The sequence below is a fragment of the Penicillium psychrosexuale genome (genome assembly GCF_028828465.1).
Source record: "Penicillium psychrosexuale strain IBT 29551 chromosome Unknown utg000002l, whole genome shotgun sequence".
Taxonomy (NCBI): domain Eukaryota; kingdom Fungi; phylum Ascomycota; class Eurotiomycetes; order Eurotiales; family Aspergillaceae; genus Penicillium; species Penicillium psychrosexuale.
Window position 1 is genome coordinate 2,482,196 of NW_026643187.1, and position 20,202 is coordinate 2,502,397.

The 20,202-nt window shown below is 48.7% G+C and overlaps 8 protein-coding genes across 8 annotated transcripts; 3 read left to right on the forward strand and 5 right to left on the reverse strand.

Moving 5' to 3' along the window:
- Positions 1–221: 221 nt before the first annotated feature.
- Positions 222–2,419, reverse strand: N7518_002107 (putative Ste20-like serine/threonine protein kinase; the record flags this gene model as incomplete). The annotated part of the gene is made up of 5 exons (XM_057183035.1): positions 222–836; positions 875–1,821; positions 1,882–2,198; positions 2,263–2,293; positions 2,368–2,419. The coding sequence occupies 5 exons, from the start codon at positions 2,417–2,419 to the stop codon at positions 222–224; spliced, it is 1,962 nt and encodes a 653-aa protein (XP_057044485.1).
- A 1,440-nt stretch (positions 2,420–3,859) lies between these two features.
- Positions 3,860–5,444, reverse strand: N7518_002108 (DNA-protein crosslink repair co-factor UBX5; the record flags this gene model as incomplete). The annotated part of the gene is made up of 2 exons (XM_057183036.1): positions 3,860–4,935; positions 4,994–5,444. 2 exons carry the CDS (start codon positions 5,442–5,444, stop codon positions 3,860–3,862), a joined length of 1,527 nt encoding a protein of 508 aa, XP_057044486.1.
- A 542-nt stretch (positions 5,445–5,986) lies between these two features.
- On the forward strand, positions 5,987–8,026 carry N7518_002109 (AAA family ATPase CDC6; the record flags this gene model as incomplete). Its single annotated transcript, XM_057183037.1, has 3 exons — positions 5,987–6,035; positions 6,097–6,345; positions 6,399–8,026. 3 exons carry the CDS (start codon positions 5,987–5,989, stop codon positions 8,024–8,026), a joined length of 1,926 nt encoding a protein of 641 aa, XP_057044487.1.
- Positions 8,027–8,839: 813 nt separating this feature from the next.
- N7518_002110 (uncharacterized protein) lies at positions 8,840–10,015 on the forward strand (the record flags this gene model as incomplete). The annotated part of the gene is made up of 2 exons (XM_057183038.1): positions 8,840–9,016; positions 9,074–10,015. 2 exons carry the CDS (start codon positions 8,840–8,842, stop codon positions 10,013–10,015), a joined length of 1,119 nt encoding a protein of 372 aa, XP_057044488.1.
- Positions 10,016–11,340: 1,325 nt separating this feature from the next.
- Positions 11,341–12,757, forward strand: N7518_002111 (D-serine ammonia-lyase DSD1; the record flags this gene model as incomplete). The annotated part of the gene is made up of 4 exons (XM_057183039.1): positions 11,341–11,511; positions 11,571–11,687; positions 11,742–12,234; positions 12,306–12,757. 4 exons carry the CDS (start codon positions 11,341–11,343, stop codon positions 12,755–12,757), a joined length of 1,233 nt encoding a protein of 410 aa, XP_057044489.1.
- A 273-nt stretch (positions 12,758–13,030) lies between these two features.
- Positions 13,031–13,833, reverse strand: N7518_002112 (uncharacterized protein; the record flags this gene model as incomplete). Its single annotated transcript, XM_057183040.1, is given in 3 exon segments — positions 13,031–13,579; positions 13,602–13,776; positions 13,790–13,833. The coding sequence occupies 3 exon segments, from the start codon at positions 13,831–13,833 to the stop codon at positions 13,031–13,033; spliced, it is 768 nt and encodes a 255-aa protein (XP_057044490.1).
- Positions 13,834–14,998: 1,165 nt separating this feature from the next.
- On the reverse strand, positions 14,999–16,624 carry N7518_002113 (alpha-arrestin; the record flags this gene model as incomplete). The annotated part of the gene is made up of 1 exon (XM_057183041.1): positions 14,999–16,624. One exon carries the CDS (start codon positions 16,622–16,624, stop codon positions 14,999–15,001), a length of 1,626 nt encoding a protein of 541 aa, XP_057044491.1.
- A 1,970-nt stretch (positions 16,625–18,594) lies between these two features.
- N7518_002114 (uncharacterized protein) lies at positions 18,595–18,978 on the reverse strand (the record flags this gene model as incomplete). Its single annotated transcript, XM_057183042.1, has 2 exons — positions 18,595–18,711; positions 18,787–18,978. The coding sequence occupies 2 exons, from the start codon at positions 18,976–18,978 to the stop codon at positions 18,595–18,597; spliced, it is 309 nt and encodes a 102-aa protein (XP_057044492.1).
- Positions 18,979–20,202: the final 1,224 nt, after the last annotated feature.

Consider the following 20,202-nt stretch of genomic DNA (forward strand, 5'->3'; position numbering starts at 1 on the left):
AGAGCCAAGCGAGGTAGTCATACAAGCGAAAGCGAGAACCGAGAGCAAAGATGATAGTTCCATTAGAAGTGTTAACTCCTACAAATAACATAACATACATGAAAGAAGAAGAGACCAAGGCCTCAAGAAACAAAGAAAGGCAATGGGATGAGTGAAATCACGCAAAGTCCAGGGCCTAGAAACTTCATCGAGAGCTACTCAAACAAATTCAAACGTGTCTATTACACGTCGGTACGGGCTTGCATCCGGGCGAGGACCTCTTCGAGGAACACGTCGAGAACAGTATCAACACCACCGCCCATGTCAACAGGTCTCTCCATATCCCAGTGTTGGAGGCTATTGAAAGCTCGGGCAATGTCTTCGGCCACCTTTTCCAGACCATGATGGATTCGGACACTGCGGTCGAAGTCCTTCTCTTCTTCTGGGGTAGCCGGGGGTTCGTTAGGATTGCGTCCGGGTTCGAGACGGACGAGATTGTTGCGACGCCGATCCATGGCTGCGCGGAGGGCCGGAAGAATCACAGTTCCACAGGCGGTTGGTCGCTCGGTCTCAGGGGGAGGTCGGGTGGAACGCTTGTGGTCGCTAGAGGTGGGAGTCGGAGGGGTGGAGCGGTGGGGCATAGCACGGTCATCCATGTTTGCTGGCGCGCGCTTCGACTTGAGTCCGGAAACTGGCTTTGCGTGTTGCAGTGGCTCTGTATGTCTTGGAAGAGCGACTTGAGGGATACGCGGAGACTGTGGCTGGTGTCCCACAGAATCAGCAACAGTGCGAGAAAGTGGAGCTGGCGTGTGCAAAATTTGACCAGATGCGATGCGATTTTGGTCGTGGGGGGAATTCTGGAGAATTGCTTAACAGGAATGCCCTGGTTACTGACCGCGGAGCTAGGTTTGGCTGAAGAAGCAGTATCGAGTTTGCCAGCGGAGTGAGTAGCTGCCTGTGCGTATTGTTCGTTTAATCCTCTTGTGGGAAGGTTGTCTACTGCAGGTTTGCTGGTCACTGGAGACACGACCTTGCGTGGAGGAAGTGCGGTTTGTGAGGAGCGTTGCTTGAGAGGGGAAGATGGAGCAGAGGGAGGAAGTGGGGTTTTGGTGGGAGAAACATTGAAAGCAGGGTTTGCTGGGGTCACTTGAGCGTGTGATTGGGGTTGGGATGATCCGGCTTGTCGGGGTGTCTCTTCGCACAGATCCCACTCCTCTGTCTCAGTTCGCGTATTGGTGCCAGAGCGCGACGGGGGTGCAGATGTTTTTCCCACAGGACGAACGGTCCCAAAATCCCAAAGGTCTTCCTTTTCTTGGGTTCTGGCTTTTGCGGTTTGGTCGGCTTCTCTTTCATCATACTCGTCATATTCGTCCTCGTCATCTTGACCCCGATGAGTTATTTGCCAACGTTCTGCGCGCTCAATGAGTTCTGTCAGGTAGGTTGTTCTTTTGGCGCGCTTCACAAACGGATGCTCAAGAAGCTCCTTGGCCGATGGTCGCTCCTTAGGGTCTCGGCGCAAGCACAGTTCAACAAATTGCTTGAAAGGCTTACTAAAATCGCCTACCAATGTGGGGGGCGGGTTCTTGGGAATCAAGAACAGCACTTTCATCGGGTGAATGTCGGCGTATGGAGGATCACCACAGGCCAGTTCAATTGCCGTGATACCCAGGGACCAAATATCGGCCTTGTAATCGTATCCAGATTGCTTGATGACTTCGGGAGCCATCCAAAATGGAGTACCTACAAAGGTATTCTTCTTAGTCATTGTTGCCGATAGTTGTCCCGACACGCCAAAGTCCGCCAATTTAACTTGACCACTCGCGCTGAGAAGAACGTTGGCAGCTGCAATCAGAAGTGTTAGTCGTCGCACGTTGCCATTTCAACCAATTGAGGTCTTCGTACCTTTGATATCTCGGTGTAGCTTCTGGTCACTGTGGAGATAGTCCAGCCCGCGCAGAAGCTCCCTCAGAATAATGGCAATGTACTCCTCGTGGATAACACCAGGTCGCAGGAGACCGTGGCAACTACCACCAGCGCAGAACTCCATGATGATCCACAGGTTAGACCCTTTCAAGTATGAGCCGTGATACTTGGTGACATATGGTGACTTCAGCTCGGACAAGATGGCAATCTCCTTGATGATATCGTCGACATCATCCTCGGCATTCTCAACGTCAATGATCTTGATAGCGACTGATTCTCCAGTGCGTCTATCCAAACTAATTGTCCGAATTGGGTCAGCTGTTTGTTGAACCAATATGTGGATATAGAAGGTCGGCTTACCCTTTGAACACCTTACCGAAGCTTCCACCGCCTGTAAAAGCACGAGGCTGTTAGCAAACATATGAATCCAATGGCCCTTGAAGGCTCAAGAATTGAAAAACGTACCGATGCAAGCTTGCTTGGTGTAAATGGTTTCCGGATCAATTGGAGGCGGCATTTTGGCGATTTATCCCAGTCACCAGAGGATGACGATGGACATGAATAAGCTTGAAGTTATCGAGGCTAATGATGGAATGTCAGATTCACAATATCACAAGGATGGAGTGTGGGGTTGAGCCGTACGTGACGGTGCTTGAAAATGGACTCGGGTGGCTGTCTGGGGTGAAAGAATGTCGCTATCCGATCAATCTGAATCGATTAGATAAGATCTATGCAATATCTTTCCAGGTCGCAAGATTCTAGGACTGCACAGGAGAGAAGGAAGAGAAGAGAGGACGTTGTTCGTTTGGGTGCTAACAATTGATAAGATGTCAACTGGTAAACAAAGACAATTGTTCAATAGGAGCAGGTGCGGCGAGGGGGGTGATCGTAAGATTCCAAACCGTTTGTGGCATAGTCTTCACGTTGCGATTAGCTCGTCTCACTCCCCGGGCTTCTCAGGGATATCTATGTCGTGAGCTGCCCTTGCTTGTTTATCGACGCGGGGGGCTTATTTTGCCGCTGCTTATCTGGGGGCGGTGTATCTATGGCTTTCCAAGTCCAATTACAACATTTGAATATTGTGCAATTATCTGAGACTTGAGTTTTAGGCTTGGAGGGCATCAAATCATTAATCGGACTCGACTTTGAGACTTGCGATGAAAACCCACCTATGTGTTCACTTTTCCCCAGAAGTTCCACCATTCCAACTTCTATTTCATCCCCACAAACGGGAATTCGAATGGGGGCATATCGGGACCCGAATATCTAGTATAAGATTGAATTGCATAAAATAGAGGTGCTTTACAGACACAAAGGTGAACTATGTGAAGCTAGCTATGTTCTGGGGTTGTATAGCTCAGAGGTTGCTATGTTGTTATACAACATGCGAATGTAGTATGGTTGGTTATTGCGGAGCGAAGCGCAGCAATTATATAGATCGAAAGGCTTGAGCATGTAAGAATCCTCTTCTTTCATCCCAATATCATCTAGTTTGAAAGTAGTGATTAAATTATGTAAACTAGGGCACAGGAAGCACCCGTGACACAATCCAAACAGTTTCCTTATTAGGAACATCAAACCTGTAGGTTTGACTGCATTTCTCATAGGCTAGGCTCATTCTATGACCGTAACTATATAATTAACTACATGGTCAGAAGTACGTCCCATGTCTTCCAAGCGAAATGTTCCTTGATCCTTAAGTCTGTCAAGTTGGTACTGTGTTGATTATCATGATTCATTGAATGCTTTCCAGGCAAGCTTGGATACTACGTATACTCTCACATCAAGGTCTCAAGGTTGGCAACAACTTGAGAGCCCGATAGATTGAATGATATCCCGAGGAATTACAAAACCAAGCTTGAAAACAAAGGTGAGATCCCACGGGATCCAATTCATTTCCATCAACGCCGTGCATAAACCAGGATGATAAAACCGAAAGTTCAAGAAAGCAAGAGGATTACTCTTCCACATATCCAATCATCACCGTGCCATTCTTCAGGCCCGCATCTGCAATGCTCGTGGTAAGTTGATCAATGAGATTGTGCCCCATGCTATTCAGGTCAAACTCGACACCAGCCTTGTCTGCCAAGGGAGGATCAGCCTTGAGCCATTCATAAATTCTCTGAACGGGATCCGACAATGAAAAGCGCCGAATGACTCTGCCAGAGGGGTGTCGAAACTGAATGCGTGTAGTTGTGGCCGGGTCCGCAGCAGGTTCAGTGTGTGGTTGGTCGCTGGGAATGGACGCGAATGGGGAGGCCTCGGCAGCTGGCTCTGGTTCATCCATGGTGACATCTTCGTCGCTGGTAGCCCGGCCCTTGCCCTTAACAGTGTCTGTACTGCGTGTCAAATCATCAGGGTCTTCGAGTGTCTGACCAGCTTCTGCTGCACCCCCAAGGCTGTTCCTCATTGCCATCTCCATCATCTCCTCCTCGGTCATAGCATCAATGCTCTTGTCTTTCTTGTCGGATTTGCGCTTAGCGACAGGGTTGCGCACATTGTGATTCAAGCTGTAGCGATCGAGGAATTCGTGAAGTTGCATGAGAAAGTCCGCAGGCTTGACCAAAGGCGGTCCAGACCAGACTTTCATTTGTTCACCAGTTCGAGGGTCGACAATAGCAATGTGGGGGTAATTGTCGGAGACGTCGCTTCCCTGGAAGTAATATTGGAGGTAGGAAGACGCACGGGGGTCATCTTTCGAGTACTGCAGGAAAATGAAATGTTCCTTGACAGTATCTTGCACCCCAGAGTCCTTCCACAAATCGCGATTCAGAACCTGACAGTCAAAGACGGACGCGTCCTGGATATTGACAAGCAGCCATTTCTCGGTGTCCTTCCCCTCCTCGCGCGCCACATCCCAAGGCAGCCGGGACATGATCTCAAAGGGAGGGCGGTACATTTCGGCGAGCATATTGGATTTGGACGACACCTCCGATGCGCCCCCAGTAATGGCAGAGAGTTGTTCGCGACGAGATTCATCATCGCCCGTCCATATGGAAGATGACTCTTGCTGGTTGAAGATTCCGGCCCGACCTAAAGTAAAGTGTCAGTATAAGTTATTAGAAAATTTGGAAACACAGATAGCACCCACCTGATCTTCCACGAGCTCGTAGTTGGCTGAGAATATTGGCGTGCATGTCTTCACCACTGTCATAATCCGCCCCGGGCCCCACCAAAGTCTCTGTTGTGCGCGCCAACGGCGCTCTCACCTCATCTTCATTATCTAGGCCACCTGGGCCACCATACATTTGCTCTTGTAGGCGTCGAGCCATAGCCTCGTCGTCATCGAATGTTGGCAGGCCGGATTGTTGGGGAGTCTCGTCATCAGTGTCCGAGTCAATATTCACCACATCGGTATCATCTGGGATCCCAGACCGATGAGAAGATTGAGCAGGTTCGCCAGTCAAGGGTGCGCCTCCACTTTCAAAGTAAAGCTGCATGGCCTGCTCGATTTGGAACTCAGTTATCTGCAGGTACTGTATAGCCAGCTCCGGCGTGGAGCCGGTAATTTCAGTGAACTGAGCTACCACGTCGTTCTCCATGGTGGGCAGTGTGTTGAATGAGGTTCCTTGATAAAGATCTTAATTTTAGAGAAGAAAGTGAGAAAGAATTGACAATGGATACCCACTGAAACCTTAGGCGTAGTAGGAAATGGGGTAAAGACTCGGAGGGTGTGATATGTGGGGAGCGAGATTTGGTGCAAACCGCTGCAAACCAGAAGATCACTAGGTCCCACAAAAGAGGTTGTCAGGAATTAAAAAAAAGAGAGATAGAAAAGAAATAGAACGTCCAGCTTCACGGCTGAAAGAATTCGGTCATCTCGAATCGAAACGCACATGAGAGGATAATTGACACCTGAGGTGGCCAGTGACGCGGCTGACTAAGTCTTGGAGAAATTGCACCTGTGGTTGCTACACTGGGCCGTAGCTCTACGCGCGACGCGTCCAGCGCGTTGACCAGGTGGTGGAGCTGCCAATTACACTTCCTAACTGGGCTCTGGGGCCTTCTTTCCTGACATTCCTCTTTTAGCTCCCACGGAAACTACGTCTATTGTTCCTACCCCGTCGTTTTTATAGTCCAAGTCATGGCAGGAACAGTCCTAGGAAAGCGCACTCGTGGTGCCGCGGACCCAGGTAAGATCGACCATCCCACCTTCCTCTGCTCCTTATCTTCAAGCCCTAACCCGTCTTCTAGCATTGCCGGTGCGAACCGCCAGCAAGCGCCGAACAGTTGCTCCTCGAGCTCACCAACGAGATACCGTTCCAACCTCATTACGACGAACAAGGTCAACTGTGAAGAAAGCAGTTGGACAACCTGACCAAGAAAATGGCGAGGGCAAGACAGTGTCGGAGAATGTTTCTTCTAAACATACCTTGCGCGATGACCAGTTTAAATCTCCTGTCAAGATCAATTCGCATTTCACCGTGTCAAAACCGGTAGAAGGTAAGTTCGAATTTTTTGTGTTGCGCCTGAGGCACCGCTAATCGGATATGCAGAAGAAATTACGAAACCTATCGAGTTCGAATTCAAGACACCTTCGAAATCGCGATTCCGAGATGATTTACCACAATCTCCTGTCACCCCTAGACATCGAGTACAGGTCGGAGCAAAGGCAGTAACACCACGCACCCCCCGCCATGCCGATCTCCCCCCGACCCCTAGGCAGAGTGCCACTCCAAAAATTGTGAACTCGGTGTATTCGCAAGCTAGGCAATTGTTCGCCCGAGGCTCTAACTCGGGTCGCTTAGTGGGACGTGATGCGGAGCGGGAAAAGTTGATATCTTTTATCACAGAAGGAGTGAACTCTCGGAAAGGAGGGTGTCTCTATATCAGCGGTCCGCCAGGAACCGGAAAGAGTGCCATGGTCCAGGAAGTGTGTGGAGATCTCGATCTTTCTAAAGTCAAAGTCTCGCATGTGAATTGCGCAAGCATGCGAATCTCTCGCGATGTCTACAGTAGACTCATCCAGGATTTCTGCGAGGACTCAGATATATTTAAGAAGAGCGAGGGCGATCGCCTCAAATCTACGTTCATTCCATCCAAGAAAGGGCAAGATATGTTCCTGGTCACTTTGGACGAAATTGACCATCTGCTCAATGGTGATTCGGGGGTTTTGCAGTCGCTTTTCGAGTGGTCATTGCAAAGCAAGTCCAAGCTGATGCTGATCGGCATCGCTAACGCCCTTGATTTGACCGACCGATCTCTCCCACAGTTAAAGGCAAAGAACCTGAAGCCCCGTTTGCTGCCGTTCTTGCCGTACAGTGCTGCATCTATCGCAAACGTCATGACCAATCGTCTTCGCTCATTACTCCCTGCTGGGGCAGAGTCCGACCCAAAGCTTGTCCCCTTTGTTCAACCAGCCGCCATCCAACTTTGCTCCAAGAAAGTAGCCTCACAGACAGGGGATCTCCGCAAGGCCTTTGAGTTGATCAAGCGAGCAATCGACGTCATTGAACAGGAAACATTACAAAAGTTGGACAAGCAAGCTAAGGAGTCTGAAAATGTTTCGATACTAGGAGAGAACACCAATTTGTCTTCTCCTGCCAAAGTTGGCGGTGCTCCGAAGCCAACTTCCATGTCAAGCTACACAGTCATCACGGCACCCCGAGCCAGCATCGCCCACATTGCCCGAATCACATCCGCAGCTTTCGGTCAAGGCACTGTTCAGAGACTGCAAAGTTTAAACCTGCAACAAAAAGCCGCTATCTGCTCTCTGATTGCGCTTGAACGCAAACGCCGCCAGTTCGAGGTTCCGAGCACGCCGTCCAAGTCGCGTACATCGGCACCCACTATCAAGCAAGCATTTGATACATATTGTGCGCTGTGCCGCAATGACAACATTCTACACCCCTTGACTGCCACCGAGTTCAAAGACGTTCTTAGCAACTTGGAAACAATGGGCTTGGTTGGAGAATACCAGGGTCGCGGCCGAGGTGGAACTGTTGCAGGTGGCACGGATCTGCGTCGCACACCCTCAAAATCTGGCTATGCTCCTTCGACTCCTCATAAGGCCCCTGATGAGCAAGCTCTTGTCTGCTTTGTTTCCCAGCAGGAAATCGAGAGCCAGATCGTTGGACCTGGCGAAGGAATTCTTCGGCGTCTTCTACGTGGCGAGGGACTATGATTCCCTTCCCTATTTCTTAAGCGCATCCATACAGCATGGCGAACTTTCATTTTTCATTTCCCATTCCCTATTACTGCATAGTCGGAGTCCCATGCGAGGGCATTTTTATCATGTATAACATGCTTGGAGTTTCATTTTGGAGTTGGAAATATCCTTGTCTCATCATCTTTAGCGTCTTTCAATCACGGCTTTCCTTGTTGTCAACTCTCCTTTGTCTTTGCTCTTCTTCAATGTGAATCATGAGATCTCTACACAAAAACAGATAAAAACACAAATGACTTGATGAATGGAATTGAAACTAAAGAGTTTTCGTAGCCCTAGTCGATATTGTCTCACGGATCGACATGAGTAAAGTCCCAGGTTAGTCGGCCACTAGGCATGTGATGCTGGTTGGTTGGGCATGACTTTTTGCCAGACTCCACCAGTCATATTATTGTCTTATATACCATCTCTATCGAGCTAAGTAGAAGATATTTTGTTCTAATCGAAACCATGTGAGGGCTTTTATGTAAAAAGTCCATGGATGTGATTTTATTAAAGCACCTGTATAAGATTTATGTTTCTAGGAAATAAGAACAAAAGAAATGGATCCCTGTCCTCTCTAGTATATTCTAGAGACAATCTGATGGTGTGTGTCAAACATCATGCAGACAAACAACGGATCAAACAATAGAAAGTACGCCACCTCGCATGAAGACATTACGTATATAAACCATTCAGCTTGGTTTTTGTTCTTTCTGTTCTCACAACACATCCTGTTATCAGAGACATCGGGCCCTTTGTGCGAATAACCTTCGGTCTACTTACCAAATCATGGCGGAAATCCAAGCACAGGTAGAAGCCTCTGCTCTCCTGCCTGATAGCCAGCCCAACGACCCTCAGCCAACTGAGGACCCCGCAGAAGATCGTACCGAGAAGGGCAGATCTGTTGTGCCCTACTTATTAGAAAATAGTCCAGAGTTCCGAGAACTCAGTGATTTGAGACAGAAGGCTAGTCACGCCGAACTCTGATATTATACGTATATGATTCTCATACGCTGCTAACAGGGATGGGAATCCCCCGAAGGCGATCAATACTTTGCGAAACTTCGTCAAAATGCCGATAAATCCGACAAAAAATCGGCTACCTACTTTCATAAGTTTATGAGAGCAATCGGACGCGAAATTGACAAGGCCACCAATGCCTTCAAAGCCCAACGGGTTGATTCAACCTCACCTGCCATTCTCGACATGTGCATGGCCCCCGGTGCATTCCTCGAAGTTGCCTTGAGAAAGAACCCGGGCTCACACGCTCTGGCTTTCAGCTTGCCTGTCTCCAGTGGAGGCTATAAAAGTATCCTGGCAAGCGACTTGGATGCCAAGCGGGTATTTCTCGATGTGACAATGCTTGCTGCGGATATGGATATGGATCAGATCCCCGAGGGCCATGAAGATGAGAAATTTTTGCCCCGGCAACTTGAGGAAGGGATGCTTTTCGATTTGGTCATATGTGATGGTCAGGTCTTGAGGCAACATTTACGGCCCCCTTTTCGAGAAACCCGAGAAGCAACGAGACTGATCATCACGCAGCTTGCTCTGGGTCTCCAGCACCTTAGACTTGGTGGCACTATGATCGTCCTTCTTCACAGACTTGAGGCTTGGAACACTGTCAATCTCATTTGGATGTTCAGAAAGATCTCGTGGGTTCGGCTTTTCAAGCCAAAGAGCGGTCACGCCAAAAGATCGTCTTTTTACATGGTCGCAACCAACGTTGACAGCCAGAACCCGGAGGCCGTTGAAGCGGTCAAGCGGTGGAAGAGAATATGGCGGATTGCAACGTTTGGCTCGGATGAAGAGTACGGCAAGGTGAACTTGGACGAAGACACATCGGTAGAAACATTGCTTGAGGACTTTGGGCCGGAACTTGTGAAGTTGGGAAAGGCAATTTGGAAGACACAGGCAAATGCCCTGGCTAAGGCACCATTCATGAGGAAGCAGAAACCAGAGTGATCAATAGAAGGAGAAGGTTGACCGAGATGTTATTGATATCACTCATCACAACGATTGACTTGAATTGATTGTTTCTACTAGCCCACTAGCTCTCAGTGTAAAGACAGACTATGTAGCTTTAGACTTGAATCAAACAAGAAGATCATGAAATCCACATAGGTAACTAGGCGAACCTAATCCTACCCTCAAGCAAGATAGAGCATTCGAATATCAGAGCGTCACAAATCCCACGCTGCCAGGAGGATTTTGTTCCATTTTTGATCCACGGGTGTCTTGTGCTTAAGCCATCCTGTGCACCTGGGCAGGCGATGTCGACACACAGGTTGATATGGCAGGAGCATATGCCTTCTAAACTTTCCCATATTTCTTGTCGAGCACAAGAGCTTCACCTTTTGACATCTTCACCCTTCGACCTAATCATCACCATGACTGCTTCGATTCTCGTCCTCGTTTTCTGCGCACTCTTTGGGCTCGGCTCAATATTTGTCGCCTCATAGTAAGTCATTCTTAGCCATCTTATTACGTTTCCTTCGTGGACTATGCTGAGACCTCCCAAAGCATCTTAACTAGCCCACTTCAAGCAACGACAGACACGGCTCCTCCCACAGTCGTGGACATTCATTGCAGAGAGCAGGTAATTCTGTATCTACTTGAGAATTCTCCGCAGATAATTAACACCTTCGGATGGCTGGGGATACGGTTTCTACCTCGTCTGGCGTCTTGTCAAGTTTTGCATGGACGATCTTGTGAAACCCCTTGTGGTGTCACTTGCCACAACTGCCTACAGGTAACGTTATTTGATTGTCTAAATTTGATCTCGTACCTGCAAAGCTAATTACCGGCATAGAGCTTTCAATCGATTTTGGTTCCGGAATGATGGCCCTCAATGAGGAAGGAGGCAGGCGCCGGCTACTATAACGCCCACTTTGCCAAAGTCTCCCTAGCTCCAACATTCAGCAGATGAAACGTATTATGATGCATCGAGTTTTTCTGTATCTATAATGGATAACTGAGGAATGCCTGTATCTTTTGACAAGGAAGAAAGGTGGGAAACTATTTTGTTTCTGTGATACAGTTCCACGATATTCCTGCAGACATTATTATGTATAAGGCTTCATGATATGAGATCCAAATTGCCTCACGATATTACCAAACAGCGAAGAATATCAATGCAACATTCCCCCTCCAAATTCCTCTCACCTCGCTATCTCCCCGTCAATTACGACCCCCATACCCCCACGCCCTCTTATCGATAAACCCCACTACGTCTCTGGTATATAAATCCGCTGTTGAGACCCCTGTCATTCCTACTAAACCTATAAAAAATGGATTATTCTCTGCAGAATCACGCTTCCTACATTGGCCGACCGGTCTCCGAACTTCCCACCCCGGCTCTCATCCTGAGTAAGTCGGTACTGGAGCGGAACACCCAGATCTTGTTGGATGATGTCAAACGATTGGGAATTGAGTTTCGGCCTCATGTCAAGACCCTCAAGGTACAGCTTCTATACGGTCTTAGCTTTTAGAAAATGTACTAATTGCATTGGACCTGCAGTGCATCGAGGTCACCCGCATGATGCTTGGCAACGGTACGCACCGTCGGATCGTCGCATCGACGCTAGCCGAGATCCGGGGGGCGCTGGGTCTTGTAAAGGAAGGCATCCTAGAGGAGGTGAGTTACAGTAACTATTTCACAACGAAAGAGTAGCAGCTAAAACCATGACAGTGTCTCTATGGTCTACCCGTCTCAGCCAGCGCCTTGCCCTTCCTCGAGACTATAACCAAGTCTCTAAAGATCATTCTAATGGTCGACAGCGAGCAGCAGATAGATCTGCTGGAATCCTACGCCGCCAAATCATCTTCTCCCGTAGCACCATGGCCCGTCTTCATTAAGATCGACGTCGGCTCCCAGCGCGCGGGAATGGTCACAGACTCACCATCCCTCCCCAGATTAATCCAGCGCATCGAGTCATCATCGGCGGCGACCGTCTACGGCTTCTACTGCCACGCCGGACACTCCTATGCATGCCGCACAGAGGATGACGCCGCCGCAGTGCTCCAGACCGAAGTCGAGGGCGTAGTGGAAGCCGCCAAGGTGTTGGTAGACGGGAAATCCGATAGACGGATCGTGGTGTCGGTGGGGTCAACACCCACAGCACACGTGGTGAAAAGACTCCAGGGTGCATTGCCCGAGGGGATGGAGTTAGAGTTGCATGCTGGTATGTGATGCGTGACAACTAGCTAAACGCCATACTACTGCCTGAAACAGAATGACTGACACGGACGCTAGGAAACTACCCCACCAACGACCTCCAGCAAGTAGCGACCTCGCTCGTAGAACCGACACAGCAGGCGGTGCGCATTATCGCCGATGTTTGCAGCGTGTATCCTGATCGCAACGAGGCGCTCATCAACGCCGGGACCATCGCGCTCTCGAAAGAGACGAGCGAGTTCCCCGGGTTTGCGGTTGTCGTTGATCGGCCCCAGTGGAGTGTTGTGCGGATGGCACAGGAACATGGCATTCTGGGGTGGGCGGAGTCGGATCAGACACGCAGGCTTGTTGCGAAGACGGGGTCGAAGTCTGGTGATGGGGAGAAGGTGGAAGCTGCGTTTGCGGTTGGGGACAAGGTTTTGTTGTATATCCAGCATGCTTGTATCACGGCTGCTATGCATTATGCTTATTATGTTGTTGATGATGAGGATATTGTTAGGGAGACGTGGGTTCCGTGGAAGGGGTGGTGATTGTCGGGGCTTTTGATGTGGTTTTCAGAGTGTCTTTTTTCGTATATACTTGATTGAGCATCAATAGAATCATGTATCATTATTAATAGAAGGGAATATATCCGTACTCTGACACTTTAATCTGTACTTTATATCTACCAGTTCAATTAGACCTCTTGATATAGTGATAGTAGAGCCACTGAATAGTATTTACATTGATCGGTACAATTACTAAGAAAACATGCAAGAGAAGAGGCTGCAGTCAAAGCACTCGGAGTTATGAAAGTGGATGTGCTAGACCTTGATCGCGGACGACCGTGCTGTGCCTTCGAAAATGATGAAGTGCATCTTGCCTCGAATTTCCTCTGCTAACTGACGGATAGTATACTCTTGAATGAATACGCACTGGGAGGCCTTCTTTCCAGACGGCAATCGCATGACAGAGGCCTCATTGATATCGCTTTGGACGTTCTCTTCGGGGATGCAAACGATACTTTTGTTTATGTCAGAGTAGATGGGGCCTCTGATAACATCAGCTTGTCCAGGCTTCCAGAGATAGTCAACTTTCGGGTCGGGCTGCGGGCATTCTCTCTTACATGTCCAGATGAACTTTTTCCAGTCGATACCATAGGTTGACCGACCCATATCTCCCAATGATTTCACTGGTTGTCTCAGCTCCTTATACGCCTTGCCTTTATACAAGGAAATGTGGTCGTCCAGGATGTTGACGTCAGCCTGTACTATCACATGGGCGTCCGGAAATTGGAAATCTTGAGGCATCATGTTGATAGTTGCTGTCATAGATGGATTTCGACTGTATTCATGTCTGGGCCGCTTGTTCTTCTTTTGTTTTTGTGAGTCATACGCTGGCTGGCATGACTTTGAAGCAGTTGTTGATGGTTAAGAAGAGCAGCATAATTTGTTTCGCAATGTCGCTGGCCCGGCAACCGAGAGTCTGGGTACCGACGATGTGGGAGAAGGTTGGGTCCGTCATTGCTTCTTGGATTTGGGAAGCGAGCCCAATATGAGCGAGCGCTTCTCTATCTATCATACGGTGATGACATGAGCGAGGCAAGATGCCCAGAGACATACGCCATGAGGTCGTCAGGATTCTGGTTAGACTGGGCGGTTGCAGTATCGGTCATAAATGAGCTTGGTGTGTGTGACATGCCAGGTCGATCTTGAAGAAGAAAGAGTACATTAAACTGATGAAGAAAGAAGAAGCAAGTTGCAAAGTGGGAAGCAGCCTGTTGATATAGCTGACCCTTTGCAAACATTGCAAACCTCGAGCATCTTACTTAGCTATGTAGCAAACAATCTATCTTGCAAACATGCAACCGGCGAGTCGCCGATCCGTAGAGTCATAGAACAGACGATACAGAGGAAACACTTGGCAGCATCTGACACAAATCCAATAGATTCAAGTACCTCAACGCTTCTTCTGAAAGTGGTATGTCGAAAGTGTTGGGGAGATTCTTGAACGGACATGGTAGAGGAGGTAGAAAGAAAACGAATAGAAGAGACTGGCAAAGATATATCAGGAGGAAGACTACTAAGTATGCCGCCGATACGGAGTACTCCGTCACCATGCATGCTGAGAGATGCTAACCCTATATCAACTTCCATTTATGCCTTTTTTGAGTCTTTTATACTGATATTTTATCTGTTTTTTTGTAGTACTTGTTATGTTGTTTTCGAATAGAAAATGCACTAGTTCAACACCACAGAAATACCTACCATGGAGCACACTACTAGTAGAGTATTATCAATTAATTTAATTTATTGACTTTAAATATGATGGGCAAGTTGAAGCAATTTTGTTCTATAACATGCAACCGGATGACTATAATTCTGCCAGGCAATAATACTTATGTGGAGGAACTACAACACATTTTGAAAGTATCCAGAGGTATAACAAAGGTGAGATTATGAAGAAAGATGTAAAGGCATTATGTACAGGAGAAAAGTGAATGGGTATCATGAAACTTGGCTGGAACAAGACCCGGAACATGTGTGGCCCAACTGTTGTTGCGTGGCCGATTTTCTTTCCGTCGCTGATATCACGAGGCCCTTCGTTGAGATGGGACCGAAAGTGAGAAGTGAACAGGATCAAATCCATGAAGACAAAGAAAGCAATAAATTATGATAGAACGCAAGGCGTTGTAACTGAAAAATGTTTTGAGTTGATCGTGGGGATCGTTAAGTCGTAATGAAGAACGATAATCAAGATAGCTGATTAAGCATGTTCAAGTTTTTGATATTTTATTGGTTGGAGGACTCAATCGAGGGGGCCCGAGAAGGGGTGCGGGATGGAATAGGCGAGGGAGCAGGCGACTCCCCGGTGACAAGGTCGTCAGTGGTGAAGCGCGGCAACCGGTCGTGCGTAGAGCCGTGCGTGGACTGATCGGAAGAGGCGGTGGAAGAGCGAGTAGAACTGTTGTCCAATCGCAAGGACTCTATGCGCTCCAGGTCTGCGTAGTCAGGAAGTGGGGAGCCGTTGTAGTCTTCAATGAAGCTGGGGGTACCATCGGGCTTGGTGTAACAAGGAGGGCTGGCGGGAACGTCCTCGTAGATTGGAGGCATTTCCTCGTCCCAGCTAATGCCAAGACCACCACGCTGTGTGACGTGGAGGTGGAACTGCATGCGAAGCACGCGCGCGGCACCGGTTGGAGTGATTAGGCGGGTGTTGCCATTAGGGCAGAACTCCTCGGCCACGATAAGCTCGATGACGAGGTTGTGCTTGACTTCCAGACCGCCAGGGGCCTCCATGTCGCAGACGGCATTGGCAGCCGGGTTGATGTTGGCATCGAACTGCATGGTGATCTCACCACCAGCGGTGTCAAAGTCGGTCTTCCAGCCGGTCTTCTCTTCGTTGTGTCCGATGACGCGAGTCTCCTGGTGTAGAACACCTTTGCCTTCACCGCCGATCTTATGGGCGTGCTTCGGGCACGCAGTGGAGACAATCTTCTGTTGCTCCTCGATGCGCCACATCATCTTTCGAAGACGCCAGCGGGTCTGGGTCTTGTCGCCCTTGTCAACCACGCCGCTCAAGGTCATCTCGACGGGGAAGTGTCCGATAGGGTAAATGACGGAGGGTAGCACAATGCGGCCAGTGAGGTTGGTTGGAGGAAAGATGCGGATGGAGGACTTGTCAGGCCCGGGAAGCAGAGAACGACTGATGTCCAGAGGCAGCTTGAGGTTGTAATCCTCTCCGGTGACGCTCCGTGCATGTGCCAGAAGGAAGTATTCGACTTGACCCAGCACGCCATTGCAAGAAGCAGGAAGGTGGCCGGGGAATAGATAGCTGAAGGGGAAGTCGTGATCCCCGCCATCAAGGTGAAGGTCCTCGGTAATGAAATTCCACTGGGTCAACTCTTCGGTGCGAGTAGCACAGTTGGAGCAGTGATTCGAGACAGGCTTCTTGGTGGTTGTCTTGGAGACGAGACGTACATCAAACTGGCTCAAGATGACTCCACCAGTCAACTCAGCGACTGCAATGCGCAAGCGTCCGGAGAACAATGCGCCAGTAGAGCTGGCAGGTGGACCATAGCAGACCAGTGGTGGCGACTCGATCAAGACATCCAGCTTCGCCGCTGGCAGGTGCGCATCATGGCTGGAGCGCTCCTTGGAACCTCCTGCACGTCCGGAAGTGCGGCGCTTCTCTTTGCTGTGGTCCCGGAGAGGGTGAATGAAGTGATCCATGGAGAATGATAGACGGCGTTCGGGAGATCGTGCGCGCTCTGCCTTGTGAGCTGACTTCTTTGTATGTCCGGGGATCTCATTGACGGAGAGGGTCGAGGAGGAGTTGGAGTGATTGGGAGTTGAGGTGACAGAGGAGTGTAGCGAACTGGCGTTCTTAATCAGGTTGGGGATTAGACGGCCCGGCATATTGGCGACTGGGTTGTAGAGGCCTCAATTGAGAGTGAGGTGATAGTTGTATGTTCAGGAAGCAGTGCGGTGATGGAATAATTGAGAAGCAGATGAGGCAATCCAACACATAATAGTCCCTGGAAGTATGTAGGAAAAAGATCTGCAGAAGAAAGTCAAGTTGTTAAGTGCGCGACGTGCCGCTTTTGAATGGCAAGAACAATCATGTGCTAATGGACTGAACCCATGGAAAACTAAAAATGAAACCCCAAAACTTGAATTTTCATTCTTTTTCCGTTCATTTTTTATTTTTCATTGCTGTTTCCACTTGCCAGGTACCGGGACAGTCAATGAGAAAAAGAAAAAAAAAGAAAAAAGCCAGCCGGTGGGGCTTGATATAGCGTCATAGTGGGGTCTGACAGTACTGATACACTGTAATGACACTTAAAAATACACCGCATTCGTGATTTTACCCCTCCAAGGTCCTATTTTGATGCATTTGTTTGTTATTCTGAGATCATCCTATTCAACCAAGTCGCAATTTTGATGCACTCTCCATCACATCATTTCATCTTATAGTTTCAGGTAGCGGTCTGATGCCGGGACAAAGAGCATGAACTGTCATTGTTAGACGAGTATGTTCCCATGGTTGGAATACACCTTAAACCCATATACAATAGACTTCATAACCATATATCTCGCCCAAAATCTAGCATCGCCTGACTCAACTTCTACCCCACATCTCAAATGATAGTCTCAGTATCATGCTTCGATCAGAGAGAAAAGAACATCAGTAAATTCCAGGCTAGACCCCATTAGGGCAGTCAATGGGAGCACATGATGCCACGGTTGGCTCCAGCCTTAGCGTAGAACCCGTGGACAACCGTGCACAATGACTCACGTATCTACGATGTACCGGTTCGGCTAAACCGGTCGGATAGTGATGGCCTACTCGGCTTGGTATACGGAGCACCGAGTACTGATGGTATACTTCCTTTAGCATGTGGGTTTGCCCGAGTTCAATCTATAACATACAGCCTCGAAAGTTAGCTATGGCGAATGTGACCAATGTGACCAATATGACCAATGACAGGAGGGAACCTTGGAGGATACCCCGGCTTTAGATTATCAATCACTTCATAGTAGCCCTAACCAACTAACTATACGACGGATGTGATCAGGTGTCTGTGTCTGTGTCTGAGTCTTTGACTTCCTAGTATCTTGACCAGAAAGTGCCACGACGACACTCCTGCAGCTATATCACAATGTTTCATCCCTTTCCAATTTCTGAAAATACTCGCCTGTCTATAAATACTCTGAAATCCATCCAGCTATACTAAGCCATCACGTGGCGTGATGGCGTAGAATGACAGTAATAGACTGCGCAGTGGAGAGTGTCCAGACCTGGGTAAATGACGAACAATACCATACACATCCATTACCATACCGGTCATGATCTCTTCCAGAAGATCTTCGACTAGCGCTCCCCTAAATAAAATCCATATTTTCCGTTTTTGGACAACCAAACGCGATGGAAAAGGACCCTTTGCGGAGCTCCACCCGGAAAATTTTTCGTTTCCCTTTTCTCCTGTTGACCGCCTGAATGCGACGGAGGGGTAGTCGTCTGATCTATAAAAGTGGACTATAGTTAGGGGCAGACTTCTCTAGGCCTCGGAGCTACGTATTCCTTTCTCGAGGTCAGGCTCGTATCCTGTGCGCCTCTACCCCGCACTGCAAGGATTGCATTTTGCGGGGTTCTGAGCAATTGCGAGATCGAACTCCCTCGACAAGAGCAACAGAAGTGAAGCAATATCAAAATACTGTATCTATAAAACTGCGATTTACAATGATCGTCCCAAACGTTCTAGCCCTTCCACTTGTCAAGATATGCTCCGTGCTCACAAGGTCGCCCCCCTGACGAATCACTATCCCCGCCGCGCACACTAATTACCTAACAGCAACAACATCATCAGGAGTTAACCGCTCACGTCTCACCTATAAGCATCGGGCTCGCGCGCAGGGTGCCCAGGCACTGGAACTGTAGCCTGTAGCACAGACACGTTGTGCCATATGCATGCAGGGAGCTTGAAGCATTGCAGCTTGTTTGGCTACGTCGGGTTAGAATTCCCGACTCGCCCACCCTCGAGCCATACAACATACAACATACATACATACATACATACGGAGTACATTATAGGGTCCATAGATGTTTCCTCGGAGCGCCAGGGCTCTGTAGTGAGCTGACGGAATTGATCACGCCATGGCATTTGTTGTCTTTGAACCGGGCTCGGAGACGCGGATGCGGTGATGCCATCCCGGTTCTTCCTTGCACTTCCTCTTCCTTGTACTTCCGGGCACGTCAGCCCTTGATGCATTGCAGTTGGTTGATTTGCATTGTCAAGCTGGATCAACCCAAATAGGCATTATAATAATATATTACGCAACGTGGTCCTGATCTGAGTAATACTACGGAGTACTCCGTACTCCGTCAGTATTTAGGGTAGTAATATACTAGTGATTCCAACGCATTATATAAAGTAGCTCCACTGTCTCCTTTCCCTAGGATCATTACGGTTAATATGCTTGATTCACGGCTCAGAAATCACGATCGCAAATCAGTGGCTGTCGTCCGCCGGTCGGATGGACTAGCCAATAATTGCTGCTAAATGGGACATCGGCTTCTCAGGCGAGCTGCCTCTTTCGGGGCGATCTCGGATTGCCCCGATCTGTTTCCGCCGGCGTATGATCCGCCTTTTTTGGGCTTTGTTTTCTTTCGACATTTAATTGCCGGATTTGCACTCCTTCGATTGTCGGGAAAGAGTAGGTACAAAGCACATCATGGAGAAAACGTGCTCCGCACATTGAACCATAGATCATATGGGAATAACGCCATCTCGTCATAATCCCAAGTGGATATAAGTACGTACCTAAGCAGAGGCGATGTAACTATGTGCATCGTACAATCTTACCAATTACCTCCATTTTCCTGCATTTTATAAGCGCTCGAGTTCGACAACACCTGGACTCCGCATAAATCGCGCCATTTAAAAACCGCAAACTAGAGCTGAAACGAACAGGAATGAAAAAAAATAGTTCCACGGACAATGGCCGGGGCTCCGCTCAAGCGCGGGAAAGCAGAAAATTTCTGTTCGGTCATCCACTCAGAACTTTATACTCGGCCCGTTGCAACGTGATCTTTAGCCTCACCTCTGCGCGGCCCGCTATGGTAACTGTCATCCCTGGTTCAGATTCCCCCCTGGGTGCTTCTCCTGGCTTAATTGGAGCATGTATAATACGCTGTACAATCGCTCCACCGTTGATGGGGCGGAAACCGTACTTTCAACTTTTTCTAGGTTATGTGTTGGAGGCTAGTTAGTCGTCTCTTGGGGTAACAATTAGCTAACCTGTAGCTTGGCAGTGAGACGTTGTTATGAGACCCGGCCCGTTAGCCGGTCTGATAGTGCAGTGGCTTCGATTTGGCTGGCGGTGTGGAATTCATGTGTTGGTATTGGGCCAGGCTCGTCTATCAGAATAAAGAAACATATATTGGTTTTATAGTTGCTGGTCAAAGCGATGTAACGGGGAGCTTACCAAGAAGA